This window comes from Phyllopteryx taeniolatus, chromosome 5 (assembly GCF_024500385.1).
Source record: "Phyllopteryx taeniolatus isolate TA_2022b chromosome 5, UOR_Ptae_1.2, whole genome shotgun sequence".
Classification (NCBI taxonomy): Eukaryota; Metazoa; Chordata; class Actinopteri; order Syngnathiformes; family Syngnathidae; genus Phyllopteryx; species Phyllopteryx taeniolatus.
In genome coordinates this window covers 3,099,793-3,119,447 of record NC_084506.1, presented here as the reverse complement: position 1 = coordinate 3,119,447, position 19,655 = coordinate 3,099,793, and the positions used below count along the sequence as shown (strand labels likewise).

Sequence of the window (19,655 nt, the reverse complement as noted above, 5' to 3'; positions counted from 1 at the left end):
AAGTGGCTTGGGAGAGGGAAGTCTGGGCTTCCCTGCTAAAGCTACTGCCCCCGCGACCCGACCCCGGATAAGTGGAAGACAATGGATGGATGGATCGAAAAAAAAATACATGACTCACTTGGATTTTAATAATGGGGACCAGTAATAATGATAACTTGAATTCATAGAGTGCCTTTCAAGAGACTCAAGAATGCTTTGTCGTCGTAGCAAGGTTTTTAGTTGTTAGGCTACTGGATTAATCTGATGATTGGGATCTGCTTCAGAAAAGCATGAGAAATGACAAACATAAGGACTCTCTGACAAGACTGGCAAGGTAATAATAGTATTTTTTATTAAAATTGGAATAATTAAATGAGGGATAATGTCATTTGCTTTGAAAGCAAGAAAAAAAATGAACAAGATAATATTGATTGAAAAGATAGTAAACCCCACTTAGGCAGCATGGTGGCCGACTGGTTAGAGCGTCAGCCTCACAGTTCTGAGGTGCGGGGTTCAATCCCCGCCCCCACCTGTGTGGAGTTTGCATGTTCTCCCCGTGCCTGCGTGGGTTTTCTCTGGGCACTCCGGTTTCCTCCCACATCCCAAAAACATGCATTAATTGGAGACTCTAAATTGCCCATAGGCATGACTGTGAGAATGGTTGTTTGTTTCTATGTGCCCTGCAATTGGCTGGCAACCAGTTCAGGGTGTACCCCGCTTCCTGCCCGATGACAGCTGGGATAGGCTCCAGCACGCCCGCGACCCTAGTGAGGAGAAGCGGCTCAGAAAATGGATGGATGGATAAACCCCACTTAAAAGCAGTGGTGTAAATGTGTTTTTCATCCTTTGCTACGTTGTTCAATCAACCTTAACTTATGAAATTGTTTGCTTTGATGTGTTTACCTCCACACTTCTTTCTCTGTGTTTCTCTGATGGCTCAAGGTCATCCCAGGGATATCTGGACACAGGTGCAACCAAATCAGAAGAAACCATCAAAATATGTATATCAAAATCAATATATTACCCTTAGAAGATAACTACTTGAAATGAAAACCAACCAAAATATTTGCCATTTGCTCATCATGAGACCTTCCTTTCTGCCAGAGACCTAACATCTGCTAACAGACTGAAGACAACCCTAACAGTCCTTTAAAGGGCTTCACCTGCCTCATCTCCCTCCGCAAACGTGTGCGGCCAGTTGCCTCCATCACATTTTCAGGTCCTCCTTCTTGTCAGGATCGAGGTCTGCCAGTAATTTGTCTCCAGCCCTCCCCATGGCCTTAACTTGGGAACGGAGAGGAAACAGACTGACAAAAAAGGCAACTGAGTACGAAGGAGGCAGAAATCAAATCACACCAGGAAGAGGGAACAGGAGCCTAAGGAAAACCAGTTTGAATCAACAAGAACAGAGTAACTTGTACAATATTCAGTGGGCCACTTGGTTGTCAACTCCTCAATGACATCATAACATTCGGGGCATAAGTGTGCCCCCACTTATACACTCTTCCTTGCCAGTTTGAGAAATACTGTAATAATCTGAATGCTCTGTGAATACTGAGCTAAATAGATCTGATTTGGAGAAATGTCAACAGCATATACCGAGGCAGGATGGAGGGGAGGTCTGCCGAGAAACAGTCTGAGCATGCTCTGTTCCCATATTAGGGAGGACAAGAAAGGCCAGCAATGTAGTACACTCTCTGACTGTGTAACATTTTTGGGGTACTGTAATGTCTGGCTTTCGTGCATGTGTGACTGAGTGAAAGTTTGGATTCTGACCGGATAAGTGCTCTGTGTGCCTGTGTGTTGGTATGCATATTCAAATGTTTACAGCCTAGATGTTGATGTTCCCTGTCTGTGACTGGCAGTCCTCCCTTTACTTTGCTGATGTTTACAGCTACTGAGAAGCTACGTGGCATATTGTACACATTACACATGTACCTCTTTTGGTTTGTCTTTCTTTTTTTAGACGAGCCTGATTTTTCATACGGTTGTTTCCTCGTGAAAGCCTCAAGAGTATGAGTGTCTCAATGTGTGCCACTTTTTGTGAGTATGATTCGAAAGGCGGCGGCACAGTGGATGACTGGTAAGCATATCTGCCTCACTGTACTGAGGACCTGGGTTAAAATCCGGCCTCCCTGTGTGGCGTTTGCATGCTCTCCCCATGCCCGCGTGGCTGCTCCGGTTTCCTCCCACATTCCGAAAACATGCATGGTAGGTCAATTGAAGACTCTAAATTTTCCGTAGGTGTGAATGTGAGTGCAAATGGTTGTTTATCTATGTGTGCCCTGCGATTGGCTGGTGACCAGTTCAGGGTGTACCCCGCCTCTCGTCCGAAGTCAGCTGAGACCCAGGTGAAGATAAGTGATTCGGAAATTGGATGGACGGATGGATTCAAAAGGCGCCTTTTGATCTGTGCTACTGGTCGTGCTAGCGTAGGTCGGGGCAAAGTGGAAATGTGAGCTACTTGGACCCAAAAAATTATTCTGTGGTCCCATTGTAGATCTACTTTTAGGGGCTTATTTAATTATTTGTTCATATTTAACAATATTTGTTTAATATTACAATCATGTGAGATGTTACTCACTCTTCAGAATGCCAAGAGCTGCTTTACGAAGACTACTAAAAAAGAAAAACATGCATAAACAAAGCTACTGTAAACAAATGGTGGAATAAATTGTGCTAGATGACACTGTGGTTTGATTTTACTTTCTTAGTAAATCTCTTATTCATGTACATGCTGAATTTTTTACCCCTGCAATATAACCAGACATTGGATGATATGTGACCCAAGTGGAGCGAACACAGAAGTGAATACAGGGGATTGCTGATGGCAGCTTGCCTGACGTATCATAGTTTTTAACATCGTTACTTGCCATGCAAATGTATAAAAATAAATAAATAAAACCGCTGTAAAGCACAACACATTGAACTGCAAGTGATGTACGTACTCAACCTAAATGTGATGGACACATACAAAGGTGCAGAGAGGATTTTTGCCTGGGAGGTGAGTCTCTTATGTAAATTGCTGATGTGAAGTTTTGCATGACTTTGTACATGTATTTTTCCACCCAAAAATTGGTTAAACTCAAAATTTACGGCATTCTAATCGGCACGGTGGTCGACTGGTTAGCACATCTGCCTCACAGTTCTGGGGGCCTGGGTTCAAATCCCAGCCCCTCCTGTGTGGAGTTTGCATGTTCTTCCCGTGCCTGTGTGGGTTTTCTCCGGGCACTCCGGTTTCCTCCCACATCCCAAAAACATGCATGCTAGGTTAATTGAAGACTCTAAATTGCCCGTAGGTGTGAATGTGAGTGCGAGTGGTTGTTTCTATGTGCGCTGCGATTGGCTGGCGACCATTTCAGGGTGTACGCTTCTCGCCCGAAGATAGCTGGGATAGGCTCCAGCAGCCCGTGACCCTAGTGAGAATAAGCAGATGGATGGATGGATGGAAGGGCATTCTAATTTGGAGGTTGTGTACTTCTGCTTCAACAAATGATCTAATTTCCGTGTGCATAAAATGCCCTGATAACAACTGTTACAGCTCATAAGGTTAACAACTTGGCTCTTTCTCAATGCCAAAATCAGACATATTTTACATCTGAAGCAAATGGTGCATGTGGAAATAAAAAATTCATGCCACATTGTATGATTGAAAAAAGTTGTCTTATGACTCATTGGCCATGGGGTGGTATGATGTACAGTCGCCAGATGGATGCATGATCTCAAATGACACTGAGAACAAGGAATAAATGAATTTGTAATGGACAGTGACAGTAGGGCATCGCTACTGAGGACTAACAACACATGTGAAACACGGAATTGATTGCAAATTTATACAGTATCAAACTACTGTATGAACCAAAGCAAAATAAAGTCAAACACAAAGCTGGTCACCAGAGAGTGAAAATCAAAACTCAAACTATGCCACTACCAACCATTGCTTGAGTAATGAATAAGAGTGAATATACACCTCTGAAAAAAAATTAGCCCAAAAAAATTGGACCTCTTGGCAATTTTTCATTTTCTGCAAATAAATGCTGTAAACAATTTCTAATATTTGTATTTCGAATGTGGCAGTTGTTAGCAGTTTATAGAATAAAACTAAAATGTCCAATTTAATCAACCTATACCTATAAATAGTAAAATCAGAGAAACTGTAAATTTTGCAGTCTCATAATTTTTTCCAGGGCTGTATATGTGATGGATGCTGGTCAAACCTCACTGCTCGAAAAACTTTTAGGGAAGCGCTAGCCGCTAGCAATCTGGGCTTTTAATCTGTTGGTTAGGGCACTCAACTCTGAACCTGTCAGGGGGCTTCGAGCTGTGGGAAGGAACGCCCCAGATGACCACGATTACGTTGATGCCGTCACCTGGATTGGGAGTGAGGTTTTCAGGGGTAACGGATACTAGCTTGTTCAAAAGTACTTTAGTCCACCATCACTCATCGAAAGCCTGAAGAGTAGCACTAACCAGTAGGTTAGTACTCTCCACTCTCAACCCAGGAAATGGTAGAAGGTTGGGGTCAAGCCTCAGGCAGGATTGAGTCGGATGACCACTGTCAACATACGGTGTATATACTGTACACTACTCATTTAAGGATTAACCTAAAATGCATTCTAACCTTTACAGGTTAACCTATTTTGACTTTGTCTTAACCTTTGAAAGCACGTATCCAAATGTTCAGTATTTCAGTACTTTTTGCACCACCTAACTGTTCTCTAACAAGGAGCTGAATGGCAAAATTCACAATAGGTGTTTGTTCCATAAATCAACCAATGCATTTCTCGGTTCAATTATAATTGCTATTTAAAAAGTGCTCATCATTATGCTGTTCACGTTTTAACCCAATGAGACCAAGAAAACACTTGACAACTGATCAACAGTACTTCACTATTGTGAAGCGTAATACAAGATGTCCTCAGAGGGAAGTGGGCGCTGATCTTAGAGTGTCATGAGTGTCATCAGTTGCGACAGAGAGACTGGAAGAGTCACAGAAAGGAAAAGAGATGTACGTCATTGGAAATAAACTGTTAAAAAGAAAGAAAGAAAAACTCGTGATTTTTGCCATTCAAGATTTTATTTTTATTTTTTTACCTGTCCTGTTCAGCTGCATGGTCATGCAGAATGGTGGATCTGTATGCCTTTTGTGCTGGAAGACTTTTCCTGTGCAACAGGGGAGTTTGAAACACTCCCTCTTTTTTTCCCCTTCCAGACGCAACCCTCACCATTTATCTGGGACGGCACATTTGAATACACTACAGTGAACCCCTGCATATTCACGGTTTGGCATTGACAAATTTGCAGATTTATTTTTTTTTAAACCTAACCTTCTGTATTTGCCTGTACTCCCTAACATTTATTTTTGCGTATAAATGCCAAAAGCCTAAAACATTTGTGTGAAATGCTAGTGTGCATATTTGTTTGCCCATGGGTGTTGTCACTTTAGTTTGAATGAGTGTGTTATATAGGATAGTTAAACCCTAATTTATATGATTGATGAGCCTCATGTCAATCAATCAATCAATCAATCAAATTTTATTTATAAGGCACTTTTCATACAGTGAAATGCAACTCAAAGTTTTTTACATAGTTAAAAATCAATCCCTTCCCGCCCCTCATCCGCACAGACACACACACGCGCACACACACATGCAGGTTAAAAATAATAAAGTGAAGACCTATGACTGGGCACAGAGAATCTAATTGAGGAAACACCATTTCAGGGGTGTTTGTGTGAAGGGTAGTGTTGCATAATTGAATGACTGAATACAGTCATTTATGTAACATGGGTTAATAATTGTTTACATGCTAGATGCATGGTGCTTTATGGTCCTCTCCCTTTAAAGTGCTTTGCTGCCATCTTGTGGCATCTACCCTCAATTAAAAAGCCCTTTTAGGCGTATTTTCGCTAGTTAGCGGGGATCCACTCTATTGCAATAAGCAACCTAAATACAGGGTTTAAAAACATGAAAAATAATCTTACGTATTTTAATAATGCAATTGAGTAGAACAGAAACAAGAAATAGTGAGAAATGTAATTACAAAAACAAAAGATGAAGAAGATGTCTCGTATACCCAATAATGAAACACCAAGAAAGGACCATAGCTGAAAATGAGAACAGGAAAAGCTGATATTGGATATTGGAAATGTTAAAGTGAATATGTAGTCTGGAATAGGTGTGTCTTGAGTTTGGATTTGAAGAGGTTGACTCTGTGTTTCAGGGGTCAGATGGCAGTGAGTTCCAAAGACACGGGACAGAGTGGGTGAAGACTGTCCCCGACGGTGGACTGATGGGCTGAAGGGATGGTGAGATAGATGGAGGATGAATATCTGAGAGAGCGGGAGGGTATGACAACATGAAGGAGGTCCAGTATTGGACGAGGAACCAGTGGAGTTGTTGCAGGGCTGCAGTGATATGGTGAGGAGAAGGGGTCCTTCTGATAAAATAGAGTTCTGGAGAAGCAGTAGATTTTGTTGTGACTTGTAGGGGAGACCAAACAGAAGAGAGTTGTAATTTTCCAGGCAGTAAGTGACAAGGCTATAAACAAGGACAGCAGCAGTGTGGGGGGTGAGGGATGGACGAAGGCGATTGATGTTTTGTAAGTGAAAGTATGCAAACTGAGTGATTTTGTTTATGTGTTCTTGTAAAGAGAATGTGCTGTTGAGCATGACACCCAGACTCTTAACCTGAGGGGAGGGTGAAACAGAGGAATTATCAAGTGTAATGTGAAAACCCTTCATTTTGGCGAGCATGGACTTTATACTTTTGTGTAGGATTTCGGTATTATCGCGGTTGAGTTGTAGAAAGTTGGATGAGAATCAATGTTTGAGTTCAGAGAAGCAGTCAGTAAGGGAGGAAGGCAGACGAGTGTGGTGGTGGGTTTGGTGGAGGGGTAGGGCTGGGTGTCATCCACTTAACAGTGAAAGTGTAAGTTTATTTACGGAAAATATTGCCAAGAGGTAGGATGTAGGTGATAAAGAGGAGGAAACCCAAGACAGAGCCCTGGGAGGCACCAGAAGAAACAGAGGACGGATGGGATTTGAAAGAGTTCATGTGAACAAACCAGGTGCGACCGGATAGGTACAGTAAGAATTGAACCACTGGAGGGGTGTGTATGTAATGCCAATGTGATGGAGTCGGTTCAGGTTGATGGTGTGCGAAATGGTATCAAAAGATGAGTCAGATCAAGGAGGCTGAGGATGGTGAATAAGCCAGAGTCAGCTCCCAGGAGGAGGCCACTGGTGATTTTGATGAGTGCTGTTTCGGTGCTATGGAGGGGGCGGAAACCAGACAGGAATTGTTCAAAGAAATTATTAAAGGTGAGGGAAGCGACGGTCTTTTCCATGATTTTTTGAGAGAAATGGAAGGTTGGAGATGGGACGAAGGTTATTGAAATTATCTGGATCTTAACTTTTTTTTTTTTTTTCACTATTGGTATTCTGGCTGCAGTTTTGAATGCTGTGGGAACAGTACCAGTAAAGAGAGATGAGTGGATGATGTTAGGCATGAGCGGGACTAGGGACGGGAGGCAAGCTTTTACCAGAACAGTAGGAAGGGGGTCAAAAGTTGGCAAGTTGAGGGCTTGGAGCAACAGATAATTTCTGGTTTTCTAATGGAGGCATTCCAGTTGACAATCTTTGGATTTTAATTGTCACAGTGCAGGGGTGAACCAGGGTACCAGGGGGTCAGAGGTGGTGAAAGCTACAGATGTGGTTTTTACTCTAACAAGTGTGTTGAGGAGATAATGGAGATTAATGTTGTAGTGAGTAACAAACTCCAGTGTACCAGATCCAGGATGTGTCCTTTGCAGTAGGAAAGTTAATTAATTGCTGTAGACCAAGGTTATTTAGACAAGATGAGCACTTGCTTGAAATTGTGTTCTTGGAGATGCCGTGCAGCACCGGCGCTTTGCACGCCGCTGTCATCAAGCAGTACAATGTGATGAGATGATGAAGACAGATGGGACAGGTAGGCAGCAAATCCACCTAGTGAAAGACGACTACTTGCCTTCTTCGAAGTGTATTGATGTCACAATATCATCAACTCTGTGACAACTTCTGTACTCAGGAAATAAAGCAAGTCATAATTTAAATGTCCATAATAAACACAATAAATAGAGATTGCGTAAAAGACATCCTGCAAAACGAATCATCCAGGACTTCAAACAATTAATGCAAACTCGGATCATGTCATTAATCGTAATACTCAAAAACTGTACAGTATCTGGAAGAAACTAAACTGATAAATCAAAACCAGTGGGTTATAGAAAACTGCCATTTAATTTCAAACTCCTTTTCAGAGGGTAGCGGTCAAAGATATCCATAAGCTAAGCTTGTGGGGCGAAAGTGTCAGCGCATTCCATTTTCGTGGCTGGCACGAAACCAAAATCCCTGCACATCATGCTGCATACAATTGCACACAACTTTCGTACAATCACAGCAAGGGAACTGGTCAAAACATTTTTTTGGACTCATTTTTTCATTAAGAAATCCTATCATGAGCTTCAGTGACTATAGTACTTGGGTGCTAGCAAAACACTAACGTGAGCAAGCAGCTTTGAGGCAAATGACAGACAATAGTTGCTGTAGTACAGTATAAGCAGTGGTAGTAGTATAAATAGCCATTAGAGTCGTAGAAGGGTTAGGGTTAGGAGAATCAGAATCAGAATCATCTTTATTTGCCAAGTATGTCCAAAAAACACACAAGGAATTTGTCTGACACACGCACACACACGCACACACTAAAAGATTGTTAACACATCATGTGTCTGTGTGTGTGTAGGTGTGTGCGCGTCTGTGTGCGTGTGTGTGTGTATAAAATGGCTGAAGGTAAAATATTCCCTGGCCTCTGGGCCAAAAGAGTGAAAAAAATAAATTGCAGGCTACATTGGTTGGTGATAGTTTTTTTTTCCTCCATCAAATATTACGTTTAAATAGCGAAAAGCTTTTTTCCCTTTTTTTTTTTACCTCCATCAAATGTTCCGTATTAATAGCTATGGATGCTTTGACGTTGACAAAAACAATAAACGACATGAAAATTGTTTGAAAAATGAGAACGTTAACGTTCATTTCAATGTACATGCATTGCCTTGATGGGAACTTTGCCCCCATCAACGTGGCCGCGACGTAGGCACGTCGATTGCCAACCATGAGGACAGAAGAAGAAAAGAGGCGGTGCTCTGCGGTACATAGACTCAATATATAAATAGAAACGGCTTGACTCTGAATCATACATCAACCTTGCCACCATGCTGCATGTGGACACATCCAATATGACGGACACGATGACGTATGGCAGCAACGAGCCAACCCGCTTAATGGTATCTAGCTGAGCGCCAAAAAAAACCAGGAAGTGCTAGTTCTCAACAGATTTGGGGAGGTTTAGGTCACCATTGTGCTGGCTTTTTCCACAGTTCTTCACATTTCGGCTACAGTCCGGTTTACAAAATGGAGTCACAGTCGTATCTTCCCGTAGAACCCGGTGTCGGCATGGAAGAACATTTCTTTTCCTTGGACGATATTTTGCTTTCACATGAGCGACTTCCTATCCGCACAGAAGTGACTTTTCCTCGACTCGGATTCCTGGAGAAGTCGAGCGACTCGCCGGATATTCCGATGGTAGGCAACCATGAAAAGGGGCTTTGTATAACGCTGCCTTGAAGAAGAGGGGAGGTAAAAGTCAGTTATTATAGATACGAGGTTTGGGACTTTTTCAAAGTAGGAAGCATATTTTTTACTGAGGTGGTTTCTAATGCATACTGGCACATTGATCGCGCAGAAATAGAATATTCTATTTTTAATGTTAATTTTTTTGGTTAATACTAATGAATTTGAGACTTTTATTCGAAAAAAATGGCAGTGCCATTATAAAATATTGTTTCCTTTAATAAAATAAACCACACAAAGTTGGCTTTAATTTAACATGTTTAATTTAAATCCCCACTTTTATTTTACCTGCAATGTTAATTCGAGCGAGGGGGTTCTGACAGTTCTTAATCCACTAATGGCGTCTCCTTCACAGGGGACAAAAATGGAGTTTCCTTTGTGGCTATCCAAGGGTTTGTATGAGCAGAACAAAAGGATGCTGTCAGTCGAGCTACCCAAGGTTTACAGAGAAGGCTGGAGAACTGTGTTCAATGCAGACCCCAATGTGGTGGATCTACATAAATTGGGCCCCTACTACTATGGCCTCGGATCACAGATTCTGCGCTTTGACAGTCCAGAGAACCCAGAAATAGCACAGACTTTGCTGCAGGTAACGTGGTAATAGCATTCAGCAACAGTTTGTTCTGTAGTCCTACTGATACGTAATGTAAATTAACTCAAACACGAATGGCTGCACGTTATTGAAAAGAAATGTGATTTTTTTTATTTTATTTTTTTAATACATGATCAGTGTTGGGAAAGTTAATTTTCTACACAAATTAGTTAGAAGTTTCATTCCAAAAATGGACCAGTTCAGAATGCCGTTTGCTGCCGAGTTCCTTGTTTTGTTTTTTTCCCCCAATATATTGCCGACATTTTCTCCGGGTACTCTAGTTTCCTCCCACATCCCAAAAACGTGTGGTAGGTTGATTGAAGACTCAAAATTGCCCATAGGTGTGAATGTTAGTGCACATGGTTGTTTGTGCCGTGCGATTTGCTGGCGACCAGTTCAGGGTGTACCCCGCCTCGCACCCGAAGATAGCTGGGACGGCTCCAGGGCGCCCGCGACCCTCGTGAGGATAAGCGGTTCAGAAAATTGATGGATGGATGTTTCCGATGCACTATTACCCTCAAAATACTGGCATTTCATTTTCAAATTGTTGCCACCCATTCAATCCACACTAGTAGCAATGGAGTTTTTTTTAAATGAGAAATTATAACAAAAACAGGACTTTTGTTCTCAATGTGCAAACAAAAACGTATGACCGGAATGATGGATGAATAGACATTAATATCGCTGGCTGAGTACATTAACAATTATAAGAAGTAATTTGTTTATTCTTCTATTACAAAACAAAATAATTTCCATATTATCACAGTGTGATCGTACAGTGTTTTAACTAAAGAATTCTGATACAAATCATTATTTTCCTTGTAATCCATTCTTACAATTATGTACTGTATTACAAAAGAACACATTCATTCGCATTTCCGCAGTGTCCCTGAATGCATCGTGTGTACTCACGCAGGTGCTGCGTGTCTGCCTAGTTATATTCTGAAGAGCGAAATAGGAAATGCAGCAGGTGGACAATCTGTTTAATCTTTCGAGCATATCGAAACAGCTGGTCACTTTTAATATTACAGTTGATTCACTGTACTGTATATTACAGTACAACAACATCACGCCAGACCCTGCGATGTGACTATTACACACACCTACATCGCAATGATGATGCTCCAACAAAATATCGTGCAGCGACGCACACGCCCACACACACTGAGCTTGCTGTCACAATTACGTGGGACAATACCCGTAACAGAAGTATTTCGCCGTAAATTTCGTCTTTAACGGTGAAATCCGACTTACACGGAAATTCGTGTTACGCCGCCAGCGTCGGAACGGAACTCGTTCGTAAATCGAGGACTTCCTGTACACGATCTGACTAGAGCAGTAATTTCCAACCTTTTTGGAGCCAAGGAACATATTTTACACTTGAAAAATCTCACGGCATACCAACAAACAAAAATGTCACAAAAAGTGGATACATTAATTACTGTATGTACTTCCTGCCATCTGATAGAAGACCATTCATTTGTTCTGTTTGTCACTATGCCTCACTGGCATAAATTGATGAACAAAGATAAATTTATTGTAAATGTAATTTTTTGAGCAATTAAGTACACTATATACAGTAAATGAACAGGTCATTTAAATACACGTGATCGGCCCCAAAAATCCTGATCGTGTAAGAATAGATAAATTATTTTGTTAATATCGTCAGCTTCGGCTGAGAGGAATGCCAAGTTATCAATGTCCTTTCACATTGTTCTTGTCGTACTGTGTTGCAAAGTTTTTGTTTGCACATTAAGAAAAAAAGTCCTGTTTTAATTCCTCAGTTGAAAAACACCATTCAAGCAACAAGTTTTTCCTCATGTTTTTGAGATTGTAGGGTGAAAGCTGCAGCTGGCTACCAGTGTAGACTGAATGGGTGGCAACAATGGGGAAATGAAATGCCAGTATTTTGAGAGTAATAGCCCGTCAGCAACATGTTGGAGATTGGGGGGGGGGGGGGGGGGGGGGAAACATGCACTAGTTCATTTTTTGACCAGTGAACTTAGTTCAAAAGTTTGAACTATGAACTGAGCTAATTCATTTTTGGAATTATGAACTGAACTTTAAACTAGTTTGGGTAGAAAATGACCTTTACCAACGCTGATTGTATATTATTTTACATTTCTCTCTCTCTCTCTCTCTCTCTCTCTCTCTCTCTCTCTCTCTCTCTCTCTCTCTCTCTCTCTCTCTCTGTCTCGCAGGTTTAATCACAATGTTATTTTTTCCCAAAATTTCGTGCAGCCCTATCACCTTGCCATTATCTATTACTACTATCTACTTTTCTCACAATACACCAGTAAACTGTCATATCAGTAAAAAATAAATAAAAATAATGTTCTAAAAATGTTTTTAAAGAGACAGCTAGGGGGTGCAATCAGATCAGAATAGTTTGCATAGGTTTGTGCTTCCTGTTATTTGGCAGACTGTCAAAAATGAAACACTAAATAAACAGAAGAAATGTGATATTCTTCCTGACTACATACCTTATTTCTGTAATTGTATGTTTAGTAATAGTCAAATAATGTCCCTTTAATGATGAGCATGTTCATACATTCATAAAGATACTACTGTATTAGGCTGGTAAATTACATACCAGTTTTAGCTCAGTCATAGCTTAAAAAACAATGCTACTGAACACAAAAATTATAGTTTGAAAGTGAATTACGAATACAGCATGGCAAGCTAACTTTGATACTGTTCTTTAGACATTCATTGGGCGTTTCAGACGGACCATGGACTCTTCCCAGAATGCCTACAACGAGGACACCTCAGCGTTGGTGGAGCGTCTGGACTCTCTTGAGAAGGCGCTATTCATGTCAGGGCAATTTGGCCTCAACAGCTTCCAGGGCTGGGAGAAAGGACAGGCCTCCCAGCTCTCTGCCTCGAGCCTGGTGCTCAACTACCGCAAGAGGAAGATAACAGACGTGCAGTCGTGACCTAGCCTGCCAGCTGGAGGAAACTACTGGTGTAAACGTCAGCGATAGACTCTTCACAGTGTCTTCTTGTCCTACAGAGACTATGCTTTGCTGATTTTTCTATGAAACGTTCCTGTAATGGGTGGCCTTCCTGTCTGGAGTTTGCCCGTTCTCCCCATGCTTTTGAGGGTTTTTACCTTAATTTAATTGGTAACCTCGTATACAAATGTGACTGCAAATATGTATTGTATACTGTATGTACTTATCTTGTACAGCAATCTTGTATCTGCATCTCCTTGGAAACAATCAATTTGTCATTCCATACATCTGCCATTTTTTTTCCCTTTGCTGACACTCCATTAGCAAAATGACCCACTAAGGTGCGTTGCTGTATGTGTCAACAAAAATGGCTTCGAGTGTGAACTTTTGTTTCCAAATGAATGTTGATTATATTCTGTTCTGTGGGTGTTTTAATGCACTCATCACCCCCTTCTTTCTTTTTCTCTTTTTTTCTAAACCAAATTAATAAATGTGTTACTAATTTAAAAACCAACTGGAGGAATTTTATGTATTTATGACCTCAACCCGAAGGACATAAAGAGAGAGACAAGATCAGGTTCCTCAGAAGTATACTTTAAAGTAAATACATCAAATTATACCCAATTCAACCAAATTAGAACAAATGGTGATGTTAAAGTACAGTTGAAACCAGATTTTTACTTGCACTATATAAAAAATATGTTTTCCTTTTCCCTCACTGTCTGACATGAAATCAGACTAAACCTTTTCGGTTTTTGGTCAATTAGGATAACTGAAATTATTTCTATTTGCTGAATGCTAGAATAATGACAATATTTTTTAAAAGCAATTTGTCTTTATTTCCTTCTAATTCAGAAGTTTACATACAGCAAGATTAGTGCCTTTAAACAACTTGAGAAAACCCAGATGATTACTTTGGAAGCTTCTGAGCCAGCACGGTGAACGACTTGGTTAGCACATCTGCCTCACAGTTCTGAGGACCCGGGTCAAATCCGTCCTCACCTGTGTGGAGTTTGCATGTTCTCCCTGTACCTGTGTGGGTTTTCTCCGGTTGCTCCGGTTTCCTCCCACATTCCAAAAACATGCATGGTAGATTAATTGAAGACTTGAAATTGTCCACAGGTGTGAATGTGAGTGTGAATGGTTGTTTATATGTGCCCTGCAATTGGGTGGCGACCAGTTCAGGGGGTACCCTACCTCTTGCCCAGAGAGAGCTGGGATAGGCTCTAGCACGCCTGCAACCCTAGTGAGGATAAGCTGTACGGAAAATGGATGGATGAAAATTGTGCTTTTAACCAAATCATGACTATAATTTGATAAAAACTAATAAATTTAGCTGTCACAAGGTGACAGCAGTTTAATTTGTTTCTTCCAAAGTGGAAAAAAATACTTGGATGTAACTTCATTTTCTTTCTTTTACAAAATAAATGTTTTGGATTTATCTGAAATTTAAAATGATTATTTCAACCAGATCATGAATATAATTGAGAGAAAAAAACTAATACATTTAGCTGTACAAATTTCAACCTTTTTGAAAATTGCTATGTATAATCATGTTCTCCGGAAGGATGTTCTGATGTAAACTAGGGCTAAAGTTTTGATGACATTCTAATGAAAATGATTTTAAATGATCAGTTACACCTTAGTTTATGTGGGAGACTGATTGCAAGGGACTGACAAACAGAAACAACAAAACTAAAAAAAGTAAAACTGTGAACATAGAACAATTTCCTCAGTGAAAACTGTAGTACATGCAGTGCTATAGGAATTACAGTGCAGTCTTCCTACACCTGAGCCGATGATTGAGAACATGGCCTGCTAGTGTTCTGTGTGTGTTACTGTGCATATGACAATAAACATCTTGAATCTTAAGTCATCACGAATGCACATTTGTCCTCGGCCTCTTCTTCTTCCTCTGTTTTGCCAGTTGATGGTTCATGAAATGCACCTTTGAGCTAGCTACTTCAGAAAACTGGTTGATCCCTTTATTAGAAAAAATCAATAGTCGCCTGGGAAAAAAGTCTGATGCAAAGTCCAATTGAAGTGTATAGAAGTATGCTGGACATATTAAGACAACTTGTTTAACCATTTGACATGGGAAGGCTACGATGAACTATTGATGAAATGTTGGAGGGCGGGTAGATTATTCAATAGAGATCTGGTATAATACATTTTGATCAACATGACATAAGCAATTGATAATGCAAGAAAGAGCAGAGAATTGTACAAAATCATTTGCATAGCTGTACCTTTTTGTTGCTTTTTTATGTGCACAAGTGACACAATGACGTAAAGATTTGAACAAGCAGTTTTGAGAATTTTAATGGGAAAAAAATGTCAAAAAACCTATCAGAAGCTTCCATCCATCCATTTTCTGTACCGCTTCTCCTCACTAGGGTCGCGGGCATGCTGGAGCCCATTCCAGCTATCTTCGGGCGAGAGGCTGGGGAAACCCTGAACTGGTCGCCAGCCAATCGCAGGGAACCTATAAAGAAACAACCATTCACATTCACACCTACGGACAATTTAGAGTCTTCAATTAATCTACCATGCATGTTTTTGGAATGTGGGAGGAAACCGGAGTACCCGGAGAAAACCCACGCAGGCACAGGGAGAACATGCAAACTCCACACAGGTGGGGTCGGGATTTGAATCCCGTTCCTCAGAATTGTGAGGCAGGTGTGCTAACCAGTTATCTACCGTGTCGTGTACAATTTTCAATTTAGTACAAATCAAAAATATGTATTGTACCACAGGTACAAAATTCGGCGGCACGGTGGACGACTGGTTAGAGCGTCAGCCTCACAGTTCTGAGGACCTGGGTTCAATCCCCGGCCCCGCCTTTGTGGAGTTTGCATGTTCTCCCCGTGCCTGCGTGGGTTTTCTCCGGGCACTCCGGTTTCCTCCCACATCCCAAAAACATGCATTAATTGGAGACTCTAAATTGCCCGTAGGTGTGACTGTGAGTGCGAATGGTTGTTTGTTTGTATGTGCCCTGCGATTGGCAACCAGTTCAGGGTGTACCCCGCCTCCTGCCCAATGACAGCTGGGATAGGCTCCAGCACGCCCGCGACCCTAGTGAGGAGAAGCGGCTCAGAAAATGGATGGACGGAGGTACCAAATAACTAAAAAAATTCCTGTAATGTTACAGTCAATTTCATTACTTACTTCATTACTTACCTCAAGTTGAATTTCTGATTTAGTATATGTATTTTTTTAATTACATCTGAATTGATTTACTTTGGTCACAAGTCAAAAGGGACACAATGCACAAGGGCAAAAGGGGTGCGAACCACAGCAAAACAATAGTAATATTTGACCACAAGTAACGTTAACAACAGTTAAATTGTGTTCTTATTTGGGGGGGGGGGGGGGGTGAAACACAACCGGTGAGGACATATAACAACTAACCAATATAACTAAATGAGAGAGGACAGGAAACAGAAAAGGGGAGGACAGGACAGGATGTGGAAAATGAGCAAGGCAGTGCTACTGATGAGTGGTGCAGTGGGATCCTTTGATAGTGTCTAAACAGCTGTAAGAACCTGTGAGTTGATATCTTAATATAACCTTCTATAGAATTTATGAGTGAAGAAACACCATATCACACGCATGTCAGTCAACTGGTGTATGGAGTTGCTGAGCCGGCACATCCCGCATGGGGTGTGCCAAGCCAGCGAGTCTATCCCACGGGGGACCAGGCCAGGGCGACACCACCCACTCCCCAGGACCCAGGGCGGTCCCCTTGCCCAACTGAAGCGGCCCAACCAGTCCCAAAGGGAGTATGGTCGTAATTATTGTTTTTTCTTACGTTAAAGTTGGTTTGCGAGACATTTTCCTGATTTATTATTGTGCTCAAAATTAGTGTATCTTAGCTGTTGTAGTAGGAACTGTGTTCTTTTTTATATAATAAGCAATTAAGTTGTTGTTTAGCATTATAAATTTGGAACACGAGCATGCTGTGACAACGCGACAGACTGCTTGATTTCCGGAGATGAAAACATGGCAGCGCCTCTTGCATCGACCCGGAAAAAGCAGCTACTACAAGACAAAGTCTTTTTCACCTGCGGTTTTTCACTTTGTTTTTTTTTTTGTCTCTTTCTCCTTCACCATTCTCGCAAACAGTGTTGACTAGCAGAGAGGGATTTGAGATTCTCACCAACAGCTATGTCAACGCTAACCCGTCTGTCATGGAGAATCCCAATACCACCGCTGAGCAGCCGCTGAAGAGGAAGAAAAGAGATTGGTCCCCCTCGACAGAAGATCAACTCGGTTCACCAGACACCGGCCAGTGTCCTCCTCCCAGTCGACAAGAAATTGTCAATTAAACTCGACTTGCTTTGCCAAGAGATCACTAAGCTCAAAAACATCTTGGAATTTACACAGCAACAGGTCAAGGACCTAAGATTAGATAATGCTGCGCTGCGATCAAACATTATGTCAACGACAGCAGAATTAAAAACATCGAAGACTGGAATATAAAATCATGAAAGAAACCACGCTGGGCATTCAATCAATTTCATTTTCTTGGGCCTTCCAGAAAACGCACCAGAAGACCCCGAGACGCAGATTAGTAATTCATGATGTCCGCGCTCAAGATACAATCAACAAGATTACCTTTCATCGTGCTCATCGATTAGGAGGCCGCCGTTCAGGAAACCGACCACGTCCAATCATTACGAAGTTAGAACACTTTCAACAAAAAATCTATATCATTACAGGTCAAAGTTTGTTTGTCCGTGCGGTGGATTTTTTCGCATGTGGTTCAGAGTCGGCGTTCTGCCGGGAGAACTCCGGCTTCCGTTGGGCAGGAATGAATGAAGACTTTTGAGACACTTGGCATTTGGGCTAATTTGATTTATTGAACAAGCCTTAGTGTCATAACAGAAACATGTACTATAAAGGCTTCTTTATACTCGCACGGACGGCGACTGCACTGACGTCACTGCGGCTATCCCGCACGCACGTTCCCTTTATACTCGAGTGCAACCCACGCGTGCTGTTTTGAAAGTGTACTGCAGTTCTCCTCCAAGTCGGGGGTGTCGCTATGGCTGGTATTGGCTAGGACGCCACAGGGTGGAGTTTCCTCTGCATTTTTTGGCCATTTCCGGTAGCAGTTTTTATTTTCCTTTCCGTAACAAGGAACAAAGCAACAACAATGGTGGCCGTGGAACAGAGTCTGCTAGAACTAATGGACATAGGTGACCAGATGATACGTTTAATTATGCTGCAAAATGGAACCGGGAGGAACGCAGATTATATCATCACAGCATATGATTAAAACGGACCAATCACGAGAGATGATCTCCGTGGCATTCTACGCGCAGCAACAATTTTTGCCGTGTGCGCGTCAAGCGACGCAGAGGGACCGCCTGGGCCAATTCGTCGGTCACGTGATGCAATGCGGGCGTTGTCGGCCGCACGAGCGTGGGAGTATAACGAGGATTTAAGTGGAGGCTTACAGCAAAACGTGCAGGAACGCGCAAAAATGTGCCGGAACATGCAAAAACATGCAAAAACGTGCCAGAACGCGCTAAAAAATGTGCAAGAAAAAGTTCCCGCTCCAGAAAGCTCCCTGAAAACTGACACACAAAGTCTGAGCTGTAAGTATATCGATGTTTGTGTAACGTAAACCTATTATAATCACAGGTCCTTCTAAAGGTGAGACAGCATTTCTACCCTGAATACCATTTTATAATGATTTACCAGTTCAACTCAGAAGGCTTCAGTTTCCAATATCAATTTGTTTTGCAAGTCACAAGGTCAGTCCCTGAAAGCTGCTGGATTGGATTTGTGTTCTCCATGTTTTTCTCATGGTCAGTTTTAGGTTGGTTGCTCAAGGGTTGGCAGATCTAATGATTTGTGTATACTGGCAGAGAATAACCTGACAAAAAATATTGTCTATCTTGAACCATTGGATTGAAACCTTGAACTGTTTGATGTTTACAATATTATTGCATGCGAACTATTTGGTTTGGAGTATTGGGCTTTCCGCAGGGCGCCTTAACCCTTGAGTGTTAGTGAAAACAAAAGGTTGTGAGCTGAAAGGGACATCTTTTGGAATGAACAACCGGTTCCTTAAGGAAATCAAAATCTTGTACCCGTTGATGAAGAACAAAGAAAGTGATAACGTCAAATGAGCGTGGTTGGTTGTCAACAAGCTGTTCATCGATGGTCAACTGTTTCGTGATGCCAACGTCACCCCCTGGCTCCTCTAGATAAGTACTTCTCGTGATTTTTTTGTCGTAATTAATTGTCGAAAGCTTGCATTTTGTTTCCTTCTTTTATTTTTCTTAGACAAACAAAGGAACGGAACCACGCATACCACCAGCAAAATCCTCACTCATTTCTCTGTTTCCCTGCTCTTCTTGTTCTCACACAAACACCAAACACACAATCCTCACAACACATTCCCCGTGCACTAGAAACAATTACACACCATATTATCCCATCAGGACTATTG

General features: G+C 41.6%; 2 protein-coding genes across 4 annotated transcripts in view; both read left to right on the top strand.

The window, feature by feature from the left end:
* znrf1 (zinc and ring finger 1) overlaps nt 1-7,804 on the top strand; it is a 45,989-nt gene extending 38,185 nt beyond the window's left edge. Inside the window, exons 5-6 of one of the 3 annotated variants that reach the window (XR_009788438.1) lie at nt 922-980; nt 1,084-2,666. The gene's annotated coding sequence lies outside the window, so the exon portion shown is untranslated. Of the gene's footprint in view, nt 1-921; nt 2,667-6,201 lie in introns of those variants that run through there. The other 2 variants (XM_061772600.1, XM_061772599.1) reach the window with 2 other exon arrangements.
* Nucleotides 7,805-9,237: 1,433 nt separating this feature from the next.
* gins3 (GINS complex subunit 3) lies at nt 9,238-13,702 on the top strand. The gene is made up of 3 exons (XM_061772601.1): nt 9,238-9,598; nt 10,002-10,235; nt 12,944-13,702. The coding sequence occupies exons 1-3, from the start codon at nt 9,428-9,430 to the stop codon at nt 13,172-13,174; spliced, it is 636 nt and encodes a 211-aa protein (XP_061628585.1). The 5' UTR covers nt 9,238-9,427; the 3' UTR covers nt 13,175-13,702.
* Nucleotides 13,703-19,655: the final 5,953 nt, after the last annotated feature.